Source organism: Leuciscus leuciscus, assembly GCF_965113295.1.
Source record: "Leuciscus leuciscus genome assembly, chromosome: 16".
Classification (NCBI taxonomy): domain Eukaryota; kingdom Metazoa; phylum Chordata; class Actinopteri; order Cypriniformes; family Leuciscidae; genus Leuciscus; species Leuciscus leuciscus.
In genome coordinates this window covers 22,114,362-22,133,766 of record NC_138740.1, presented here as the reverse complement: position 1 = coordinate 22,133,766, position 19,405 = coordinate 22,114,362, and the positions used below count along the sequence as shown (strand labels likewise).

Below are 19,405 nucleotides of genomic sequence, written 5' to 3'. Positions count from 1 at the left end.
CCCTGCGATACTGACCACCGCAAGCTCATTAGCTACTCTAATCCACTCTACTCAACATAAAAAGCACACAAAAGCTAATACGGCCCCAGGTGATGGAAAGCTAAATCAATGTTGCTGCTGGTTTCAATCTCTAAAAGAGAACCTGATGTAATTTGCTGCCTGTAATGATTGTGATATTGAAGCAACCGATTGAGATCGTTTTACTCTGTTTTTCTCCTTCCTCAAGGCAATTCTTTATATTACAGTGAAAACCGTGCATATTGCTAGAGATGGGGCTCCGCGCTTTGTTGTGTACTCGCGAAACCGAGTGGGAGCGGCCGCCGGTTACGCGAGCAATCAAAATCTTGGACTGACTTGTGCGGATGATTTGAGAGAATCTATAAAGGGCTGAGAAATGAATCGGCTGTGATTAGGCTACATGATTGTGTTTAATGAAAGAAGCGATGACGCATACTAATGAGACACACCCTCTTTCCTCATTAACGAGGTGAATGAATCTCGTTAACATCGCTGCCTGCTGCACACATTGAAATCCTCCAGAGGTCCAACCCGCAGGCATCGCTGTGGATAAACGGCCCTGATAGGGAAAATATTATTCAATTACAGTTATATTGCGTTGTTTGTGTGAAACGATTCCAGCAGAGCCTCGGCTCCGGATGCGCTTTCCAAATGCTGAGCCGCACAGACCTATAGCTGTGATATATCAGGCTGCATTTTTATCGCTTTTCCCTTAAAGCATATCCTATTATGCCCATGTACTTCAATAGGAAGAGTGGGTCCTAAGCAGCCACACTGCTCCCTCCTTCTGCTGATTTCATTTATCCTTTGGCTGGATGTGTATAGTTCAGGAACACCACATGAATTTATCAGTCCGCAGAGGTGGAGGCCACTTAGAAATTTAATACATTTTTGATAAACTATATACAGCTAAAGCTATAAGAGAAATGGAATGAGCTATACTGCACTTTTAAAAAATCTATTAAAGCCCTAACGCAAGGCTAAAGTGCTCCACAGCTTCAGGAGGTGACATTTAGAGATGACTAAATTGCCATTTACACTGAAAAATAAATGGCTAAATGGAGGGGCCTTGCTTGCCACCATACGCAATGGGGACAGATGTCATTAATTTCTATTTGTATTGCCTTTTTTTCCTCTGCTAAACACAGCTCAGAAATGGATGTTTATCGATATTTCTGAGAGCTCTTTTATTTCCCACAAAGCTTTTGCAAATTTGATCAAAGATGAGGCACTTCTTCCTCTGCCGCTTTCTCTCTGGCTGACAACACAATCTGTCCTCTGTCTCTCTCGTTTCTCTCTTCTCGTCATTTGCTCCATCTCTTTCTGTCCATTTATCTATCTGTGACTTTGAGCCGCAGTGAAAAGGGAAGACTGAATGAAGACTCTGAAGGTGTTGTTTAGTCCTCACATGTCCCCATTTTCCCCAGACTATTGTGTTTATTTTTGTAGCCAAACCCCACAATCTGTAATTCAGAGCTCAGTAAGAGTGAGAGGCTCCGTAAGAATGAGATCCTCCATTTCAGACCACTCTCTCCCTCACTATTTTCTTTTATAATCTATCTCTTACTCTTTTTCTATTTTAGATTGAGCAAAGAAATTGACAACAGCAATTTCATTTAAATGTAAAGAGTGGTAATGCAATTGATCTCTGTAATATTGTGTTACAGTTAGTCATACTTCAGTTAATTATAGAATTAGCAACTAGATTCACATTTTTAGAAGAAAATCAGTCATCCTGCCTGTGTAAAAATGTATACCTAGGCTGGTTGCTAGGGTGCTATGTGTGGTTGCTAGGTGATTGCTTACTGGCCCAAGTTAAAATATATGATATTCTGATTCATAGATGTGGCTCAGTCTTATCTTCAATATCTTCAGTCGGTCACATCATAGTTTGGGGAACACATTTTTACTGTAAACTACGCCTTTTGCCTCAATAAACTCCTAATTAATGAATTTGTGATCATTGCCCAAGCAAGCACAGCTAATAGCAATATGCAATTAAAAATAGCTTTTTAAAACAAGTAACACTTTTAATGTAAAATAATGTATTTTCCTATGCGTACCAATATAAAGCAAATGCCATATTCTGGATAAATGGGCACTACAAAAGGCACAGCCAAAACAGTTGTTGCCTCATTAACGACATCCTTGGCCTTGCTAATAAAACACTGGTGAATAGATTTGAGATTTTTTGGTAATTGATGAAAGAGCATAAATGAAGTCGGCGTCTGATTCATTTTAGCAAGTAACAAAAAAAAACTAAGGGAGGGGAGAGGGAGGAGAAAATAGTGCTTTTGTCAGGGCTTAAATTGCATAAACACCATCTGGTAAACTGATTTTGGAATTGAACAAATGAATTGCCCTGCAAAAGCACTTGCACATAAGATAGAAGTCCATTTTTCTCCCTGTCTGATTCCCGTAGCAGAATACAAGCCAGACAAAGAGAGATGGCTCGCTGGCAGAGAAAAGGCTAATTCACTAAAGGTCAATTGCATTACCACAGGGAAAACAACCACTGCAGTGCTTTGATACACAACCCAGAGAGACCATCCCCTAGAATTTATTGCACTTAGCATCATGCAAACACAGAAATGCTCCCAATAAGTCTTTTTTATGTAGAGGTATATTGTTATGGGAACTATGATTACATTCTATGATGGTTAACTGGAGATAGGCTGGTAGAACGGCAGAGAATATTCAACGAGCCAAGCCTGAACCTGCCTGACATCACAGGCTGCCTAAACACACATGCTAATACTACACACTCAATGAAAAAAAAAAAAAACCTTATGCATTTGCTCATTATTGTCCCAGTCAGTCACATACTCAAACAGATGCTTAATGTATTTAGCAGCAGATTATACCAAGAACACATTTATTCTCCATTGGTTAAATGGGATATATAATGTAAATATACAGGGTGTGCTGAGAAATCAGGATGGGTGTCATTGGACACAATTGCTGGCAATTGCCAATGGAAACAATTGCCTATGGAAAGCAGATGACAAAGTAAACTGAATATATATATATATATATATATATATATATATATATATATATATATATATATATATATATATATATATATATATATATATATATATATATATATTCATGGATATGAGGACATTAGATGATTTGAACATGCAAACCTCACCTTCTGTCTCTTACTTGTAAGTTTAGAAAAATTGCTTATGATATGTAAAGCGGTAGTTCCCACCAAAATGAAAATTGTCATCATTTACTTAACATGTCGTCCCAAACCTTCCTATTATCGATAGATAGATAGATATACATACATATTTATATTTATTTATAATGATTCATTTTAATTATATTTTGCATTTGATTATGTATAGTTCAATTTTAATGGTATTTTCAGATTTATTTTGCATTTTGGTTCAGTTTAATATTATTAATGTAATAGCTGACAACTTTCAGGAAAACACTTTTTCTGTGCCCGTAAAGGGTTAACATAAACAGCTTTAATTAAGCCTTCTATGCACGATAGATTCATCACAATATGTTACTCTAGTATATTTTTTTTCACATTTTCCATGAAGAGCAGTGTGCTGCTGAGATTCAGCAGTTGTGCCCTTCCCCTGGGCACCGGGCGCATGTTTCGCTGTCGTCTCCTGTGCCACACAAAGCTGTCGCAATTAGCCACGAGCTGTGTGCCTATTGTCATCTCTGCTGATATCAGCTGCTGAAGTAAGCAAGGACACTGCCTCAGGTGACCCACACTGAAACAAAGGGCCAGGCACAGGGGGGAAGGCCATTGCTCATCAGCACCACTTATTGACGGACTTCTGCCTGAACCAGTAATGGGCTTAGCAGGCTTCCAGAGGCCCTCTGATGATTGAGAGTTGGAGGACAGCTTGGAGATTCTAATACTCATTTTGAATCAGATCCCCATTTTTTTCTTCTGTCCCTAGATAGTAGTAAATAACGAGTACAGCTCCCTTACGTCCCTCCTGCGTTCTCTGTGTCTCCTCCCTTTTCAGCGAGAACACGCTCCAAACCATCTGCCTGATGGGAATCGCAGCATGCAAGGAGTGATGGAAACCCTCCACTTCCCTCTTAATGTCAAATAATAACCTGAAGATATTATTGCTCATTTTGATTGTTTTATTTGAAGGCCCTTGCTTCATCTCAGGACTTTCTCCTTGAACTGTTCGCCTCAAGTACTCAGTGCCCACTTTCAGAGGAGCTGACAGTTAATGTTTGATAATGTTTCAAACACATCCGGCAAACGGCGCAGTGGCTGGAGACTTTTACAAAGGCTTGCTGTGCCGCAATAAGTGCAGTGTTATTCAAGTCTTTCATTTTTCTGATGGTGGAAACCCTTTTGAAGGGCCTAACGGCAGCGGTATGGTGAGAGGTTCCTTCAGTGATTGTTAAAGGCCTTGCTGTGCTTTTGTGCCAGATGAACACTTTTAATGATGGAGAGTTTTTTTATTTATTTTGAGACCTAAAGAGCGGTCTAACACTAACACAGTGTGCTGATATTGGGTCCCTGACCACCTGAAGGTTCTTTACATAAAGGCCTAACAGCAGGGATTGCAAGAAAAACCTTCTCTCTCTAGTTCTTGGCTACATGTTAGCTTTCCTCTGAACCTCCTCAAAATACAGATTTAAGAATAGAAAATGTGGCTTATTTTTTAAATCATGAGCTGGAGTTTGAATAGAATTGGCCAGGTGTGTTCATGTACACTAATGTTAACAGTTTAAAATGTCTCTTTTCTCTTTTCAGTTGACTGATAGAAGAAACTAAGATACTAATTAAATAAAAAACAGTAATTGTGTTGCGCATATATATATTGTTATATATTTTTGTTATATATTGAAAATAGTTATTTTCGTGCTTAATTAAGCCTGCTAAAAAGCATTGTATGAGCTTCTGTTACTTTCACTGTTCATTCTATTGCTCTATCATATTGTATCTTTCATTTAATAGTACAGTGCACATTTAGAGCTACTCCAGCAAGTCTCAGTGCTGAGGATTGGTTCATTGGTACCAATGTTTAGACACCAGTGAAATATCAATTCTTTATTTCAATTTTGATACTACAACAAAAACTACCAGCCTAATTAATGTGAATAAAAAAATGTATTAAAGACAAGTAACCAGTCAGTAGTAAAATAAGAACAAATTATAAAATTACAAATAGCACAAATAAATACAATAGAACAAAGAAAGACTACAAATGAAATAAACAGTGTTTTAGAGTTTTTCAGGTAAATCTAACAGGTAAAGAAATTTTAATAAAGTAATCACATGTGAAAAAACACTGCATATTTATAACTGTATAAATTAAACATAGATGGATATTTTTGTAAAGTTACAAAAGGTAGCCTATTTAGTCAAGAGCAGTGTGTGATTTCTTTGTTCTTTGTTTGATTAGCAGTAAAACACAGCAGATGTTTATTAGACTGCTGCCCCTTTAAGACCGAACGCACGGTCCCTATTTGCCTGTCTACGTTCACTTGACTTGAGATATAACCGACTTTTGTTTACTAGGATACTCGCCAAGACAGATTTTGTGTGAATTCGTCCATATCAGCGCAAGATGTGAAAGACAATTCAGTTCAGAATTCACACGCACTATTCTGAGACGCTGGTTCTCGGGGTGCGTGCTTTGGATGTTTACGTTCATGCAACTTCTTGACCTGCAAACGTTCTGTAATAATGTAGGGAACCAATCATTATACATAAATCAGCGGCCAGTTGCATGAACATAGCCATAATGTTAAGACATTGTCTTAAGTTCTAGTATGACCTACTAGCAGTTAGTCAGGGGCAGTCAGTCTTAGTTTTTGTTATCAAAGTAGGCTTATCTACTTTTATGTAACTGATTTAAAAAAGCTATGAACCATCTTGAAAATAAATTGATGTCTAACTTGTAAGACTAGTCTTAGAGGTTTATGCAACCGGCCCCAGGTAACAGTTCATGTTTAACTTACATAGGCCTATTCGATCTGAACTACAAACTTTCCACTGACGTCTGTGAAAAAGGGATGTGTCTGTGCTGCTGCGCGCTCAATCCACTGTGCGTTTTTCTCTTATCAGCTCGCGCATCACATCTATTTAGGTGTTAGTATATTTCATTTAATATTCCACTAATAAGATACATTTACTTCATAGACAGCCTTCTTTTTGATCCCCATTATAATCTCTGTTGTCAGTGTTTCTTTGTCTGGACACAAACACTGTACACATGCTGCCTGGTATCGGTTGTTGGTATCGGAACATTTTTACGAGTACATGAACTCAGTATCGGGCCCGACAGCTCTAAACAATAAGAATAATGATGATGATAATGTTAATAATCATAATCATCATTATCATCATCATTGTAACAAGTTTAATTTTACATTTGGTTTATTTGTTGCTAGTTTCAGCATTGGTTTATATCTGTAATTTTATCCCCGATAATCTTTCAAATGAGGCTTTCTCTTTTTAGTTTACTGAAACAAGATACAAATTGATACCAAAAAGTTATAGGTGGTGTTTTAAATAGTGATTCTGTAAATAGTGTGTTGTAAGTGCTAATCATTTTGCATTTTCGTTTTTTTTAATACAGTTTTCAACTGTAATTTTATATTTTAGCTTAGTTGGTGTTAATTTCAGCCATTGTTTTTTTATGGATATTAGAAATGCAAAATGATAATATCCTACTAATATACTGTAAATACAAATTGTATCTCTCGTTATCACTTACAGATTTTCAGTTAACTAAGAAGCATTTGCCTTGGTTCTGATTTGCAGTTGTCTCAGTTTTTAATCAAGAAATATGGCAGATGAAAATGCTTTACAATGACACCATTCATTCCAGTTTATGTAAGAAGAATAGTCTGTAAATGTTTACCACTCTATAAGCACTTTTTTCTAAAAATCACAGAATTCTCCAGTTCATTCTATGGGACATTCTGTAAAACTTTTCTCAGTTAGCAACAGTAACCAAAAGGGGCGGAGCTTAGTGACGGGTCAATTCTGGTTCACAACCCTCACCAACATTGGTTAAAGATCTCATCTTCAAAACCAGAGGTCACAGGTTCAAACACTGGAAAGGACAACTTCAAAAAGTTCAACGCAACTTCCCCTGTCAAAAGTGCTCTGCAAGTCGCATTGGATAAAAATAGTTTTCTAAATAGTAGACAAGTAAAAACTAAAATGTTAATTCAGCATTTATACAGTAATTCATATTTTAATCTAAGAACCTCTCATCTAAAAGCACCCAGATTCTTTGTAGAGCTCTTGATCTCCACCTTCTGATCCAATGACCACGCCTCACTCATCTACTGTACCTTTGCGGAGGAATTGCTTGCTATTCTGGGCTCCCTTTACACCACTTCTATCCATCAATCTCTGATAAATATTGAGGAATACTCAAATTAACCTGAACCCTCAAAGCCAACAACTGGATTAGGACTAGATCCTATCTAATCGAGCCGAGAAACATCAAGTTATGCTTTAAGGGCAAAGTTTATGTTGCCATAACATTGATTGACATCTCCAATGTTTCTTCCCGTAACGAGCAGCTCTGCATCACGGCTCTCCTGGTGTGTTTGAAGTGCTCTCTGCCCTAAGGTAATGCACCAGGATAAGGGCTCACATTCCACATGTTATGTGCTCGCTTCCATATTTCAGTCGAGGCATTTCATCATCTCAAAGCAGAAAGGCAGCCTGAATTCCTCTGTTATATCAGAGGAATTACCTGGAGCAGTAATGCAGGTTTTCACAGAGTTATCAACATTTCAAAAAGTCTGCAGTCTTCTGGTGCAATTTAATGACCAATTACGTACGATAGTTGGAAAGGCGTTCAATTGGCATTCATATATTATTCAGCATCTTATTCATATGTCATATACCGTATAATAGTATATAATAGTATAATATTGTGGCCATCCATTTGATTTTGAATTTCCCACACTCTTCTTTTGACAACAGCTGGGTCTACAGAAAAGGCAAGCATATGAAAAGGTCATTTTATGTAGTTATTATTTATTGAGAGTTCTGCGGTCCCGCTATATTGATTTAGGGTGCTGCAGTGATTGTCTGCACCTTTTGAAAATGATCTACGTTTGCAGCACACACCACTGATTCAAGTGTGTCCAGTTTAGACATTTGATGACTTTTTGAGAGCTGATTTTTCGAAACACATCAGATCTCCCAGCATTATCATATTTCCTTAATTCAATTCCAAAAACGATGCTGTTATAGCTAATCAAAACACAAGCAATTCTTAATCACTGATAGGCTAAGCTGTTAACTAACTGAAAACAAACAGTAAGGGACATTTGAATAATGACCAGTTAGTTTTGGCAATATAATGTAATATGTTAAAGTCCCCAGTTGTCAATAATTGTGTTGTGTGTGTGTGTGCGTGTGTATATATATATATGTATATGTATATATATATGTATATGTATGTGTGTGTGTGTGTGTGTGTGTGTATATATATATATATATATATATATATATATATATAATAAAATAAAAAAACATTGATTTCAAACCACGTTTTTGAGACTGTCTTTGGTTCCCTGCAGTTTTAAAGAGAAAATACTCAGCAAAGGTGCTGACTTATGAATTTGCACATGGTTTGTCTTAAGGCGAGACACGGCAGGCAAAAACATCGTTTTTTTTTCACTGGTCAATTTTGAGATTTTTGGATATTTGTCTTCAATAGCATGTCTTCTTTCAGACTTGTGGTGAAAAAAAGTCCGAAATACACATTTAGGTCTTTATTTTATTACACTTTGTCTGTTCGCGTCAGTAGATTTCTCATAAATTCAACAAAAGTTGGCGTTCTTAATCCTCCCGCTGCTCCGCGATCTCTGTCTTCTTCCTGTCATCACACACACACGCCGGAAAGCTCTCTCTCTCCTGTACAATGCTGTCGGATCCAAATATGGTCATTTCCTTTTTATCAGCAACCAATCGTGAAAGTAAAAGCACTGAATGCGCAATCTCATTGGCTGATGATAAATCTTTAAAGCCCGTTTTCTCAAAATGACCTTTCTCTTATACTCCAAGTTCGAAATCTCCACTTCAGTAGCACCTATATACACCAAACTTTCCAGTCTTGTACCTAGTTATATTATGAAGACATTTACAGAGGGATTTGTAAATATATTATTCCTAGCCTGATTTATATAACATTTTATTCCAAAAAACATGGCGAAAATCATTTTTTTAAGGCTATTGACAGTATATTCTGATTTACAGGATAACAAAAGTAGATATCCATAAATCCCTCTGTAATTTTTTTCCCATCTAATATGTGAACACAATGAAAAAATAATTTTTAACCTGGCTTTATCCAATACTCAGATTTCGTTTTTTAAAATATATGCAAAATAGCGCATATTTAATTAGATATTGCCTAATTTGCATATTTAAACATTAAATTATAGAAAACTTGTAATACATTTTTTTCTCATCTTAATGTAGGTAATCAACTGGGAAAGTTTCATGGTGATATCTGCTAGTTAAAATTTTTACCCTATTCACCTGTAGTGTCTCGCCTTAAAGCATATTAAAAACACCACATAGACATACAGTATAAAAAAACATTTAAAAACTTGATTTTCACCACTGGGGGACTTTAAAGGGATAGTTAACCCAAAAATGTATTAGTTTTATTTTTTATCATGAAAATATGGTATTAAAGGGAAAAATATGATAAAATATGGAAGCTATCTTAATTCTAAAGTGAGCCTAACTTTAGCTGGACAATAACTTTATTCTAGAGCTGCTGTAAAGCCAAAACAATCTCTGTTTCTTTAATTTCCTATTATCACTGTAAAGCTGATTTGAAACAATCTATATTGTTAAAAGCGCTATATAAATGAAGGTGACTTGACTTGACTTGACTCCTGTGGAATGTCTTTTTTTTCCTTTTATTTTTTTCTTTTAATTACCATATTTTTTGGATTAAAAATATTTACCATTTCTAATCAAGCACCGAATAGAGTAGCAATAGAAATCTGCTAATGAAACGGTTATGTTGAGGAAAGTGGACTGGATTCCATCAGATGCTTTGTACCAAAGTGCCACTACTTTTGACACCCCTTTTTTTTTTAGCTGAGTGAAAATTTGTTTTGATGTTGTCCTCTTGTCATTTTCTTGTGAGCTTATTTCAAAGTGTTGGTCATTGTTGTAATTGTGTGTAAATGCTTGCTTATCAGTTCCATTTGTTTTTTTCCCCCCATTTCTCCTTTTTATGCATGCCGTTCCTCCTGTTTCCCTCCTCCTTCCTCCACCGCACCTCCTCTCCTCGTGTGCTCAGACGCTGCGCCCAGCACTGAAGCCGCAGCTCACGGTTGGTACCTCTCCCTCCTTCTTCTGCCAGCACAGCATGGCATTCTCTGCATGCCAGCTGAGTACAGTAAAGCACGTAACGGAGACATGCACGGGATTTGGGAATGAATCTAATGTGGATTTGCTGTATGTGTCTGTCTGTCTGTTCGTCCGTATGTCACATCCTTTATCCCTATTGCCATTCACCCGTGAAGACCCACCTGTCCGCCATGGCGCTCCTCTGGGAGTTTTAATCAGAGCCTTCACTGTGTGATTTCTGGCCATATCACACATCCATCCCTCCTGCATGAGCCCTTCTCGAGTCCTTGTTGCCATTTTTGACTTCTCACCTTTTCGAGTCCTCGCACAGCTCCCAACAGGCACTCGTAATCCACCCGCAATAATTTTTCATGAATTTAAATGACGTCCAAATGGCTGTTTTTGATTTCTGAGAAATGAACGGGAGGGCCTTTTCTCTACATGACGCAGATGGCATTGTACTCCACCTTGGTGCGCCAGCTCCGCGCACAAATCACAGAACGGGGACCATTTGCATAGCTCACGGGCTTTATTCTGTTTTACAATATACCACGAAAGCGCTTTCTCAATTCATTAAGCCCTTTATCCCCGCTCTCAGTTTGCAGCGGCAGATGCTTGTGTAAATGTGTTAGATTTAGTATAAAGGCTTTTCGTGATACTGTGTAATTATGTCACCTGTGCCTCGTGAAACACCCTCTAATGATTTAATTAGCCGTCATGTTGTGTGTCGCACCGGATCACACCTCAAAATCGACACGTTTCTGCACCCCCGGCCAACTCGCGAATGGATCGAGTTGGGGTGTCGCCGTTTGTTTACATCTATCTGCAACTTTCCATATAGAAAAGGTTAAAGCAAATACAAGCGGCAGAACATCTAAAGGTTAGGGCTATTCTTTTGCATGTGCATTAATTTGGATGTGCCTACAGAACGTGGTCAGGCTTGACTGTGTAGCAGAGCTATAATAGAGCTTTTGTACAGTTCACTGCATTTCTAAATACCATGTCACAAGGCCAGTGTTAACCTTGTACAGTTATATCAGCCTGGCAGTGATGTATAACTGAATCACTGTACGCTTTCCAATAATCCAAAGTGGTTTTTGATCCTACAAAAGGTAAGAGAACACAAGGTGAACCCAGGGGGCTTTGTCTCATCTAACAAATTGGTTTTAAATGTAGTGCTTCTTATATTTGTTTTGTCTAGGTATGACATAGAGCTTTTTAAGTCTAGCTTTTATGTTTTTGCGGTACAGTGAAAAGGGTTAGTCATCTTAATGCTTCCTGTCCGCTCACTCATTTTCGAAATGGACAGGAAATGCCTTGTTCGTTAAATGCCAAGCATGCTCCTTCATTCTTTAATCTGACTGTGGAATTGATGTCCTGACCTGTTGCAAATATGTGTTTCTGCTAATGTTAAAATGCTTGTTTGTGTTGCAAACAGCATTTCGCACCCTGTCGTATAAAACAAGAATTGCAGAAGAATTAAGTCACATTGTTTCCAGAATAAAGACATCTAGTCTAGTCTGACGCAGAGAGCAGCTCATGATAGCAGAGCGAGGCATCTTTTTCCCCTCAGAAGATCCTCTCATTTGCATCTTGTCACACCTTGTGTGTTTTATTTGGTTCACTTTTGTAGCTGATGCACATACTCTGTTTACCATCTTATTTTCCTGGGTGTGCTACACTCACTGTTCAGGAGATTTCTCTTCTCTCTGATAACAGTCTTTTTTACCCTCTCTGGTGTAGCCTAGCAACAAGCTGTTCAAGCAATAAGTGGGGTTTTCAGCAGAGGTTGAGGTAGGAGGCTAACATAGTGGGCAAGATTCGGTATAGAACAGAAATCTACAGCAATACCACAGAAAATCTTATTTGTGTATTTCTAATGCAGTTATATTCCCCCTTTTATTATCTCTGTCTTTTTGTCTGTATGATCAGTGGAATTTGACATAAGCAAAACATTTTGCACAATATGTTTGAATATATTTTATTGTGGCTTATATTAAAGACAACATGAATCCAAAATGTATTCTGTTTACTTGGTCATCTATCTATCTATCCATCTATCCATCTGATGGGGCAAGATCCCAATGCTAACAAGCCAAACAGTGACCCCTCAATAATATTAACCAGTTAAATCATAGCTGGATTTTCACAATCTAAATTAATACAATTGATAACATACATTTTTATATATATATATGTATCGTGACCAGTATTTCATGTTGTCTTTAACGGGACGTGGTGTGGTTGAATATGAATTACACTGCAGACGAGAAGAAACATGGTTGGCAGGGTCAGATAGATCAAATTCTTATCAGCGTGTCAGCAACCCTGTCAAACTCTTACTGTATCATCACACACTGGCACCCTTGGTATTAATCACACCTCACTTCACCTGACCCATTGCATGTACGGTCACGCTCACTTCCGCCTACCTCTCCTCAAGCTGATTTATTGCCATCATGTCTCTGTTTTCAAAGCAATATATGTAGATCCCCCTTGCATTCAGGATCTGCAGTGAATTCAGATAGTGAGAAGCCCATTCAGTAGATCCTCCATCTGGCTCTCTCTTTCTCTTCTCCCTCTCTGTATCGCTCCATCCAGGCGTACTCCTCATTCCTGTTCATTTCCAAAGAGGATGATTGAACACACTTCACTTCTTCTTGTCATTTCATCATCCTTTGTTCAGTGTGGCACCACACAACATGTTTGAGGCTGGGCTCTGTAAACATGACGATGGCATCTTTTGATGATGTGCTCTAAGTAACAATGCGACAAAGAAGCCTGTAAGAAACCAGGTGTAAAATAACCGCTTTGTTTGCCCGTGATTGCGACAAATGGAAAATCACTCCATTTTGGCAAACAGTTTTGGAGGACTATTTGCTCGCAATTATAAAAGTAAAACTTTTCAATCCTCGTTCTCAATATGACTGAGTCTGCCTTTTCATAAAGCAGCGGGTCTTTTCAGTAGGGATGTAATAATGGCTTTCATTTTTCCGTTGCTTTGGCCACACCTCTGTCACACTTTTCATAATGGCAGAAATGAATTAAATCTTTTTTTTTTTTTTTTTTTGTCCTATGAATGCTAAAGAGAATGTCTTTTGTGAAACAAAGCCTCTAAAATAAATAGCAGGCTTTAGAAAAGGATGAATGAAAATCTGTGAGTGTCACACATGGTGCCAAAATTAAGCAAGGGCTTATTTAAGCCTATCTCTCCCTCGCTCCCTCACCGGTAAATCTAAGCCGCTGTTTGACATGAACTTAGCCACCTCTGATGTGAAGCTGTTTTATATGCCAATGTTAACTGCCTCTCCCTCATCCTCTCAAAGCAGTCGCCATGACGATTCCCCTGCCCGTTGTGGCATAGTAAAGCCTGTGTTACTTAATGTCTTGTTTTCAAACACTCTGATCTGAATTCCCTTCATGCATAAGAAAAGACAGCACACAAGAAAATGTCTGAATCTGAGAGGATGTACATGGAAATGAGAATATGCATCTACCGATTGCCTTTGCAAATAATTCTCTTCAGTTCTTGTCCTCTAAATTGATTGGGCGAGAGGTTTTCTGATGAATGCACTAGAACGTTTCACTTTGTATCACTCTGCTCTTTCCTGTCTGTGATGTTGAGCAACAAGTAGTTGTTAATCCCACTTCGGCTTCGACTATTTTCATTAGCGGATCAAAAATGGACTTATAGACTAAATACCCATATTTCTAAAATGCTTTGTACTCAATATTAAAACGATAGTTAGCCTATAGTTAATAGTTAATTCTGTCATAATTTACTCATCCTCATGTCTTCCAATCATATGACTTTCTTTCCCTTGTGAAACATATAAGAAGATAGTTTGAAATAATATTTTTGTGCACTCAATGGAAGTCAATGGGGTCCAATGTTGTTTTTGACCCAATGAGCTTTCACTGTGTGGACAAAAAAAAGATTAAACATTCTTCTTAAGATCTTCTTTTATGTTCTACAGAACAAAGTAAGTTTGGAATGACTTGAGGGTGAGAAAAAGATGACAGAATTTTAATTTTGGGGTGAACGATCATTTTGGCATTTTTAACTTATGAATCATAGTCATGCTGATACTCAGTTCAGTTCTTAAATATTGTTGATATTTATACAAAAAATTGTATTCAGACCTTCAGAGATGTATCAAACTGAGTGTCTGTTTTCATCCCCCTGTGCATCTTTGCCCTGATTATACTCATTGACAGATTGTTATATGTAGTGATCATCTAAGGCCTGGTCTCCTTGCTCCATCTCCAAAGACAAGCGTTTGCTCTTTCTTCGCTCATCTGTTCGCAGGGCAAGAAAGGGCAGGGCCGTTAACAGCTCTGGAGCCGTAGCTTTAGTCAATGCCCTCCTCACTCTCTAATCCTTCAGTAGTCAAGGGGTGAACGGGATGGAAAGGACACACCTGCCAACATGCCTGTCAGCCTTAGCCCAGGAGGAGAAGATAATTGAGCAGATTCTGAACCGCAGGGAGCGCCGTAGCAGAATACAGTGGGATAATGACCACTTTGTTCCCAGCTGGACTGAAGCAGGTGAAGCAGAAGAGTTGACGCCTTTAATGTCCCAGAATTGTCACATTTGGATGCCATCACGGCCAGGGCTTTCATCAATCAACAGGAACAAGTTCTTCTGCAGCTTCAAGGGTCGCCTCCTTTGCAGACTTTCTCTGAGCCTGCCTTTACTCCCTTTTTCTCTCATATCTTTCCTTTCGCAGACACACTTGCTTGGTTTGAGCGAGTGATGTATGGCTGTCAGTGGGACTTTGCAGCGGTGTGTAGTGTTTCTGATGAGCAGGGTTTGGAGTAATGCTGGCGTGTGAATGGCTGAGGCAGGGCTCGGAGGTGCCTTCAGGACTGCCTGCAGGGGCCTCGCAGGTGACGTGCATATGCTGCAGTAATTAGACTGAGAGTTGCGCAGCATTAACAGAAGCGGTGGATTTGGGATAGCAAATGCACACCTTTCTCCACTCGGCACTCTCCTCCGCTGACTAGTAAGTAGGAACATAGGGACAGCTCACATGGGCCGATCTGGATGGAAGAAATAACGTGGGTCTGATGTGGCTTCGATTTCCCAGCAGACACAGACTCTCCAGCCTAATTGGAAATAACATTCTCCATTTATGCAGCAGGGCTCAACAGTAATGCTTTTTTCTACTTGACCTGCCAACATTTTAACTGGCAAAACACACACAATTATATCTATATATACACTACCGTTCAAAAGTTTGGGGTCAGTAAGATTTTTTTATGTTTTTAAAAGAAGTATCTACCAAGGCTGCATTTATTTGATATAAAAAAATAAATTAAAAAAAAAACACTAATATTGTGAAATATTATGACAATTTAAAATGACTGTTTTCTATTTTAATATATTTTAAACTGTAATTTATTCCTGTGATCAAAGCTGAATTTTCAGCATCATTACTCCAGTCTTCAGTGTCACATGATCCTTCAGAAATCATTCTAATATGATGATTTGATGCTCAAGAAACATTCAATTTCTTACTGACCCCAAACTTTTGAGCGGTAGTGTTTAATGTTACAAAAGCTTTAGATTTCAGATAAATGCTGTTCTTTTGAACTTTCTATTCATCATAGCATCATGAAATAAAAATGTAAATAACTGTTTTCAACATTGATAATAATCATAAATGTTTCTTGAGCATCAAATCATCATATTAGAATGATTTCTGAAAGATCATGTGACACTGAAGACTGGAGTAATGATGCTGAAAATTCAGCTTTGATCACAGGAATAAATTACACTTTACTGTATATTTACATAGAAAACAGCCGTTTTAAATTGGAATAATATTTCACAATATTACTGTTTTTGTTTGTATTTTTAATCAAATAAATGCAGCCTTGGAAAGCAGAAGATACTTTTTTTTAAAACATTAAAAAATTAGCTATTAATAGTCATTAAAGTGAAATTACTGAACCTAAACATACGAGCTTGATAAAAATGCAAATTTTAGAAGAAAATTTCAGATGGCTCTTAGAGGCTTTTGCATCTGAAGTATATTGCATATACATATATACATTACTCCAGTCTTCAGTGTCACATGACCCTTCAGAAATCATTACATTATATTTGCATTTATCTATTTATATCGTAATTATACATTTAACATTTTCTATAGTTTTACTAGTTTTAATACTTTTTACAAAAAATACATTTTACATAATGTATAATAGTAAATAATATTTTTGTAATAATTTTAAAATACTGAATGTAAACATGTACAGTAAACTGTGTGCCAACTAGACATGCAACATGTGCTGAACCCTACACACCAGAGAATCTAGAAAGCAAGAGAGGAGACTGGAATATAGTGTGTGCCCTAACCACTAAGCTATGGCCCTAACACATTTGCTCATTATTTAAAAGGTGCATCACCATTATTATTAAGTGAAACTGTTGTCTATCCTGCCTCTTTTATCTACCAATTAAGTGTCCTTGAGCATCAATTAATCTCACACAAAATATTACTCTAGTAGTCCAGCTGGCTGAGGAAAATATAAATGTGTGAACATCTATAATCTCCTCCCCACTGTCTATATAACTATAGCCGGCCAGAAATCTCACGCTGATAGCAGGGAAACTTTTCTCTCTCCAGCCCATGCATTGAAGCTAAAGCAAACTTCCCTTTTCATGTGAGAACTGTATTAGATGGACACCTGTGCAGGCTTCCTCCTGTCAACCAGCCAAAGGTTTTCATTTACACCATCAGAAAGTGGTTTACCTGCTGCGTTGGAGATACAGCATTGCTCCATTAGCCCTCAAAGCTTCAGAAATTCACTAGAAACCAGACAAAATTAGGTTCCAGGGGGCTCTGCCAGATACGTCCCCCTTACAAGACATCATATGGCATTTTATTCTACGCTTTCTCTCTACCGTCGCAAGGCTCATTGTGGAATTCAAAGACATTTATTCGGCGGCTTTGATAAAGTCAGTGAGAGGGCGGGAGGCAGATCTCTACTCTGTGGATGACCCTGGCCTGTTGAGCCGAGTTTGCGCCTGCGCTCCGACCGAGGCGAACGGATGCTGTCTGGCTCTGTCGGTTTCCTGGCGACTGAGGGGGAAGAATTAACACTGATCCCTAAGCTCGAGGGAAATGAGGGAAGCGGCATCTGAGGAATACACCCATCTCGCCCGTGGCTTTGTACGGTTCCCTGAAAGGGACATCTTATCCTGGATTAGCTCTGACAAACTTCACTTCCCCTGCTTCTCACAGAATGGAACAACGCGAGTCCCTTGTGTCGAATGTGTTGTTCCCAGATTTGCATAATGCTGGATTGTTGTGAATGCGAGTTAGTCCACAAAAGCAGCCGAAGCAGCCCGAGGATTTATTGATGTTTGAAGGGCAGACGAGGAGAAGCCTAGGCAAAAACATGGCCGTACTGAAAGTAAAAATGATCAAGCATCTCTTAACCTCGTGGTTCTCAACGGTTGCGTTCGGAGAACAATGGGGGGCGTTGGAAGCAAGATTTTTGAAAGGGGGGCGTTCAGGTGTTCATGGGGGGCGTTCACGAGTTTACACCAAAGATCCAGGCAAGACAAGATTAAACGTAATTACTTGCAAAATAATTGCCTACAACATTCTAAACTCTGACAGTTTAATGCGACATGTAAGCTATTTATCGTTTCTTTTGCAACGACTCTATTATTTTTCCAGTCATAGACCAGCGCTCAAGCACTGACAAGAATCAGCATTCACATGCTCAAAAATGTGTTTCGCGCTGACAACAATTCGGTGGTGTCTAGAATCCAGCGCTGACTAGAATCACACAGCGGAGGAATGGAAAGTTGAAAACCACTTATATATTTTCAAATATTTTCAATAAATCATGTTCCCATTCACTCCGGTGACGAATTTTTTAATTAATTAAACTAAATTCTATTTATAAGGTAAAACGTGCTGTGTCCCAATTCGCCTACTTATACTACGCCCTAAAAGTATATGTACTCTTTTTGTGAAGAAAAAGTACATACTTTTGAGTGTGTAGCAAAAGAGTAGGCAAGCTTTGGGACATACTACTTCGTCATCTTAACGGACAGATCTGTCGCGTGCATCCTGCGAACTGGGGTGCCCTGTCAATCGTCTTGTCACAGTTAAAATCCTCCATTCAATCTAATTTAATTTCCTACCGTTTCGGAGAGAAATTTAGTTGCACGTTCATCTGCCAGTCGTGGGTCTTTCTTGCGGAGACTCTCCTCATGTGTTTGCAATTTGAGTATAATTATGCATTTAAAAGTTAATGGCTAAACATCTCTTTACAAAACTGCTGCAGATGCAATATAATGTAGGCAACATTGAATAAATACATTTTCGTCAGGTTAGATACTGATAATTAATCACTCAAACCCCTTTATCTAAACCTCTCTACATAACCGCCGGACTCGCGCGTCCTCCATGCCTGTAGTTGTTTTAACACTTTTCACTCGTGTTTGTAGTTCTAACCGAATCCTCATCCAACGTGCAATGGGTTGTGGGCAATAGTAGCCGTTAGAGTGCGCATCGATCTGCACTTCGGATTCTGACCGGAAATAGTAGACCATCCGGGTATCTTTGGAACACTCATTTCAACATATCTTCGATTTAGGATGTACTAATTCTATTTTTAATACTATTTAGGACGGATAGTATGCGAATTGGGACGCACCGAAGGAGAAAGCAGAGCGGCTCTTAAAATAATCCCAATATAAAAACTTATTATAGGTGTACCTTAGTGATTAAGGATAGGACAAAAACACAGGATCCATGATGTGCTCGCTCATTACATAAATGTTGTACATTTTAAATACAAAAAGTTACGGATTTAATAATAATTTAAGAAATTAAGGACGTGAATAATACACATTATTATTATTATTATTATTATTAAAACAGAATGATAATCAGCATACATTCGATAAAGGTAAGGCACCTGGATAATGGATAGGGGGCGCTGGCCCAAAAATGGTTGAGAATCACTGTCTTAACCAGAGGATTTGGTTCGTCATCCACCAGTATGCCTCGGGCG

General features: G+C 38.3%; 1 protein-coding gene across 3 annotated transcripts in view; it reads left to right on the top strand.

Annotated features, from left to right (window-relative positions):
• cadm1a (cell adhesion molecule 1a) overlaps nucleotides 1-19,405 on the top strand; it is a 269,832-nt gene that overhangs the window by 236,780 nt on the left and 13,647 nt on the right. For 2 of the 3 annotated variants that reach the window (XM_082141148.1, XM_082141147.1), the window contains one exon: nucleotides 10,314-10,346. The exons of the other annotated variant lie outside the window; for it this stretch is intronic. In XM_082141148.1, coding sequence (XP_081997274.1) covers nucleotides 10,314-10,346 — 33 coding nt within the window. The remainder of the gene's footprint in view (nucleotides 1-10,313; nucleotides 10,347-19,405) is intronic. 3 annotated transcript variants of the gene reach the window in all.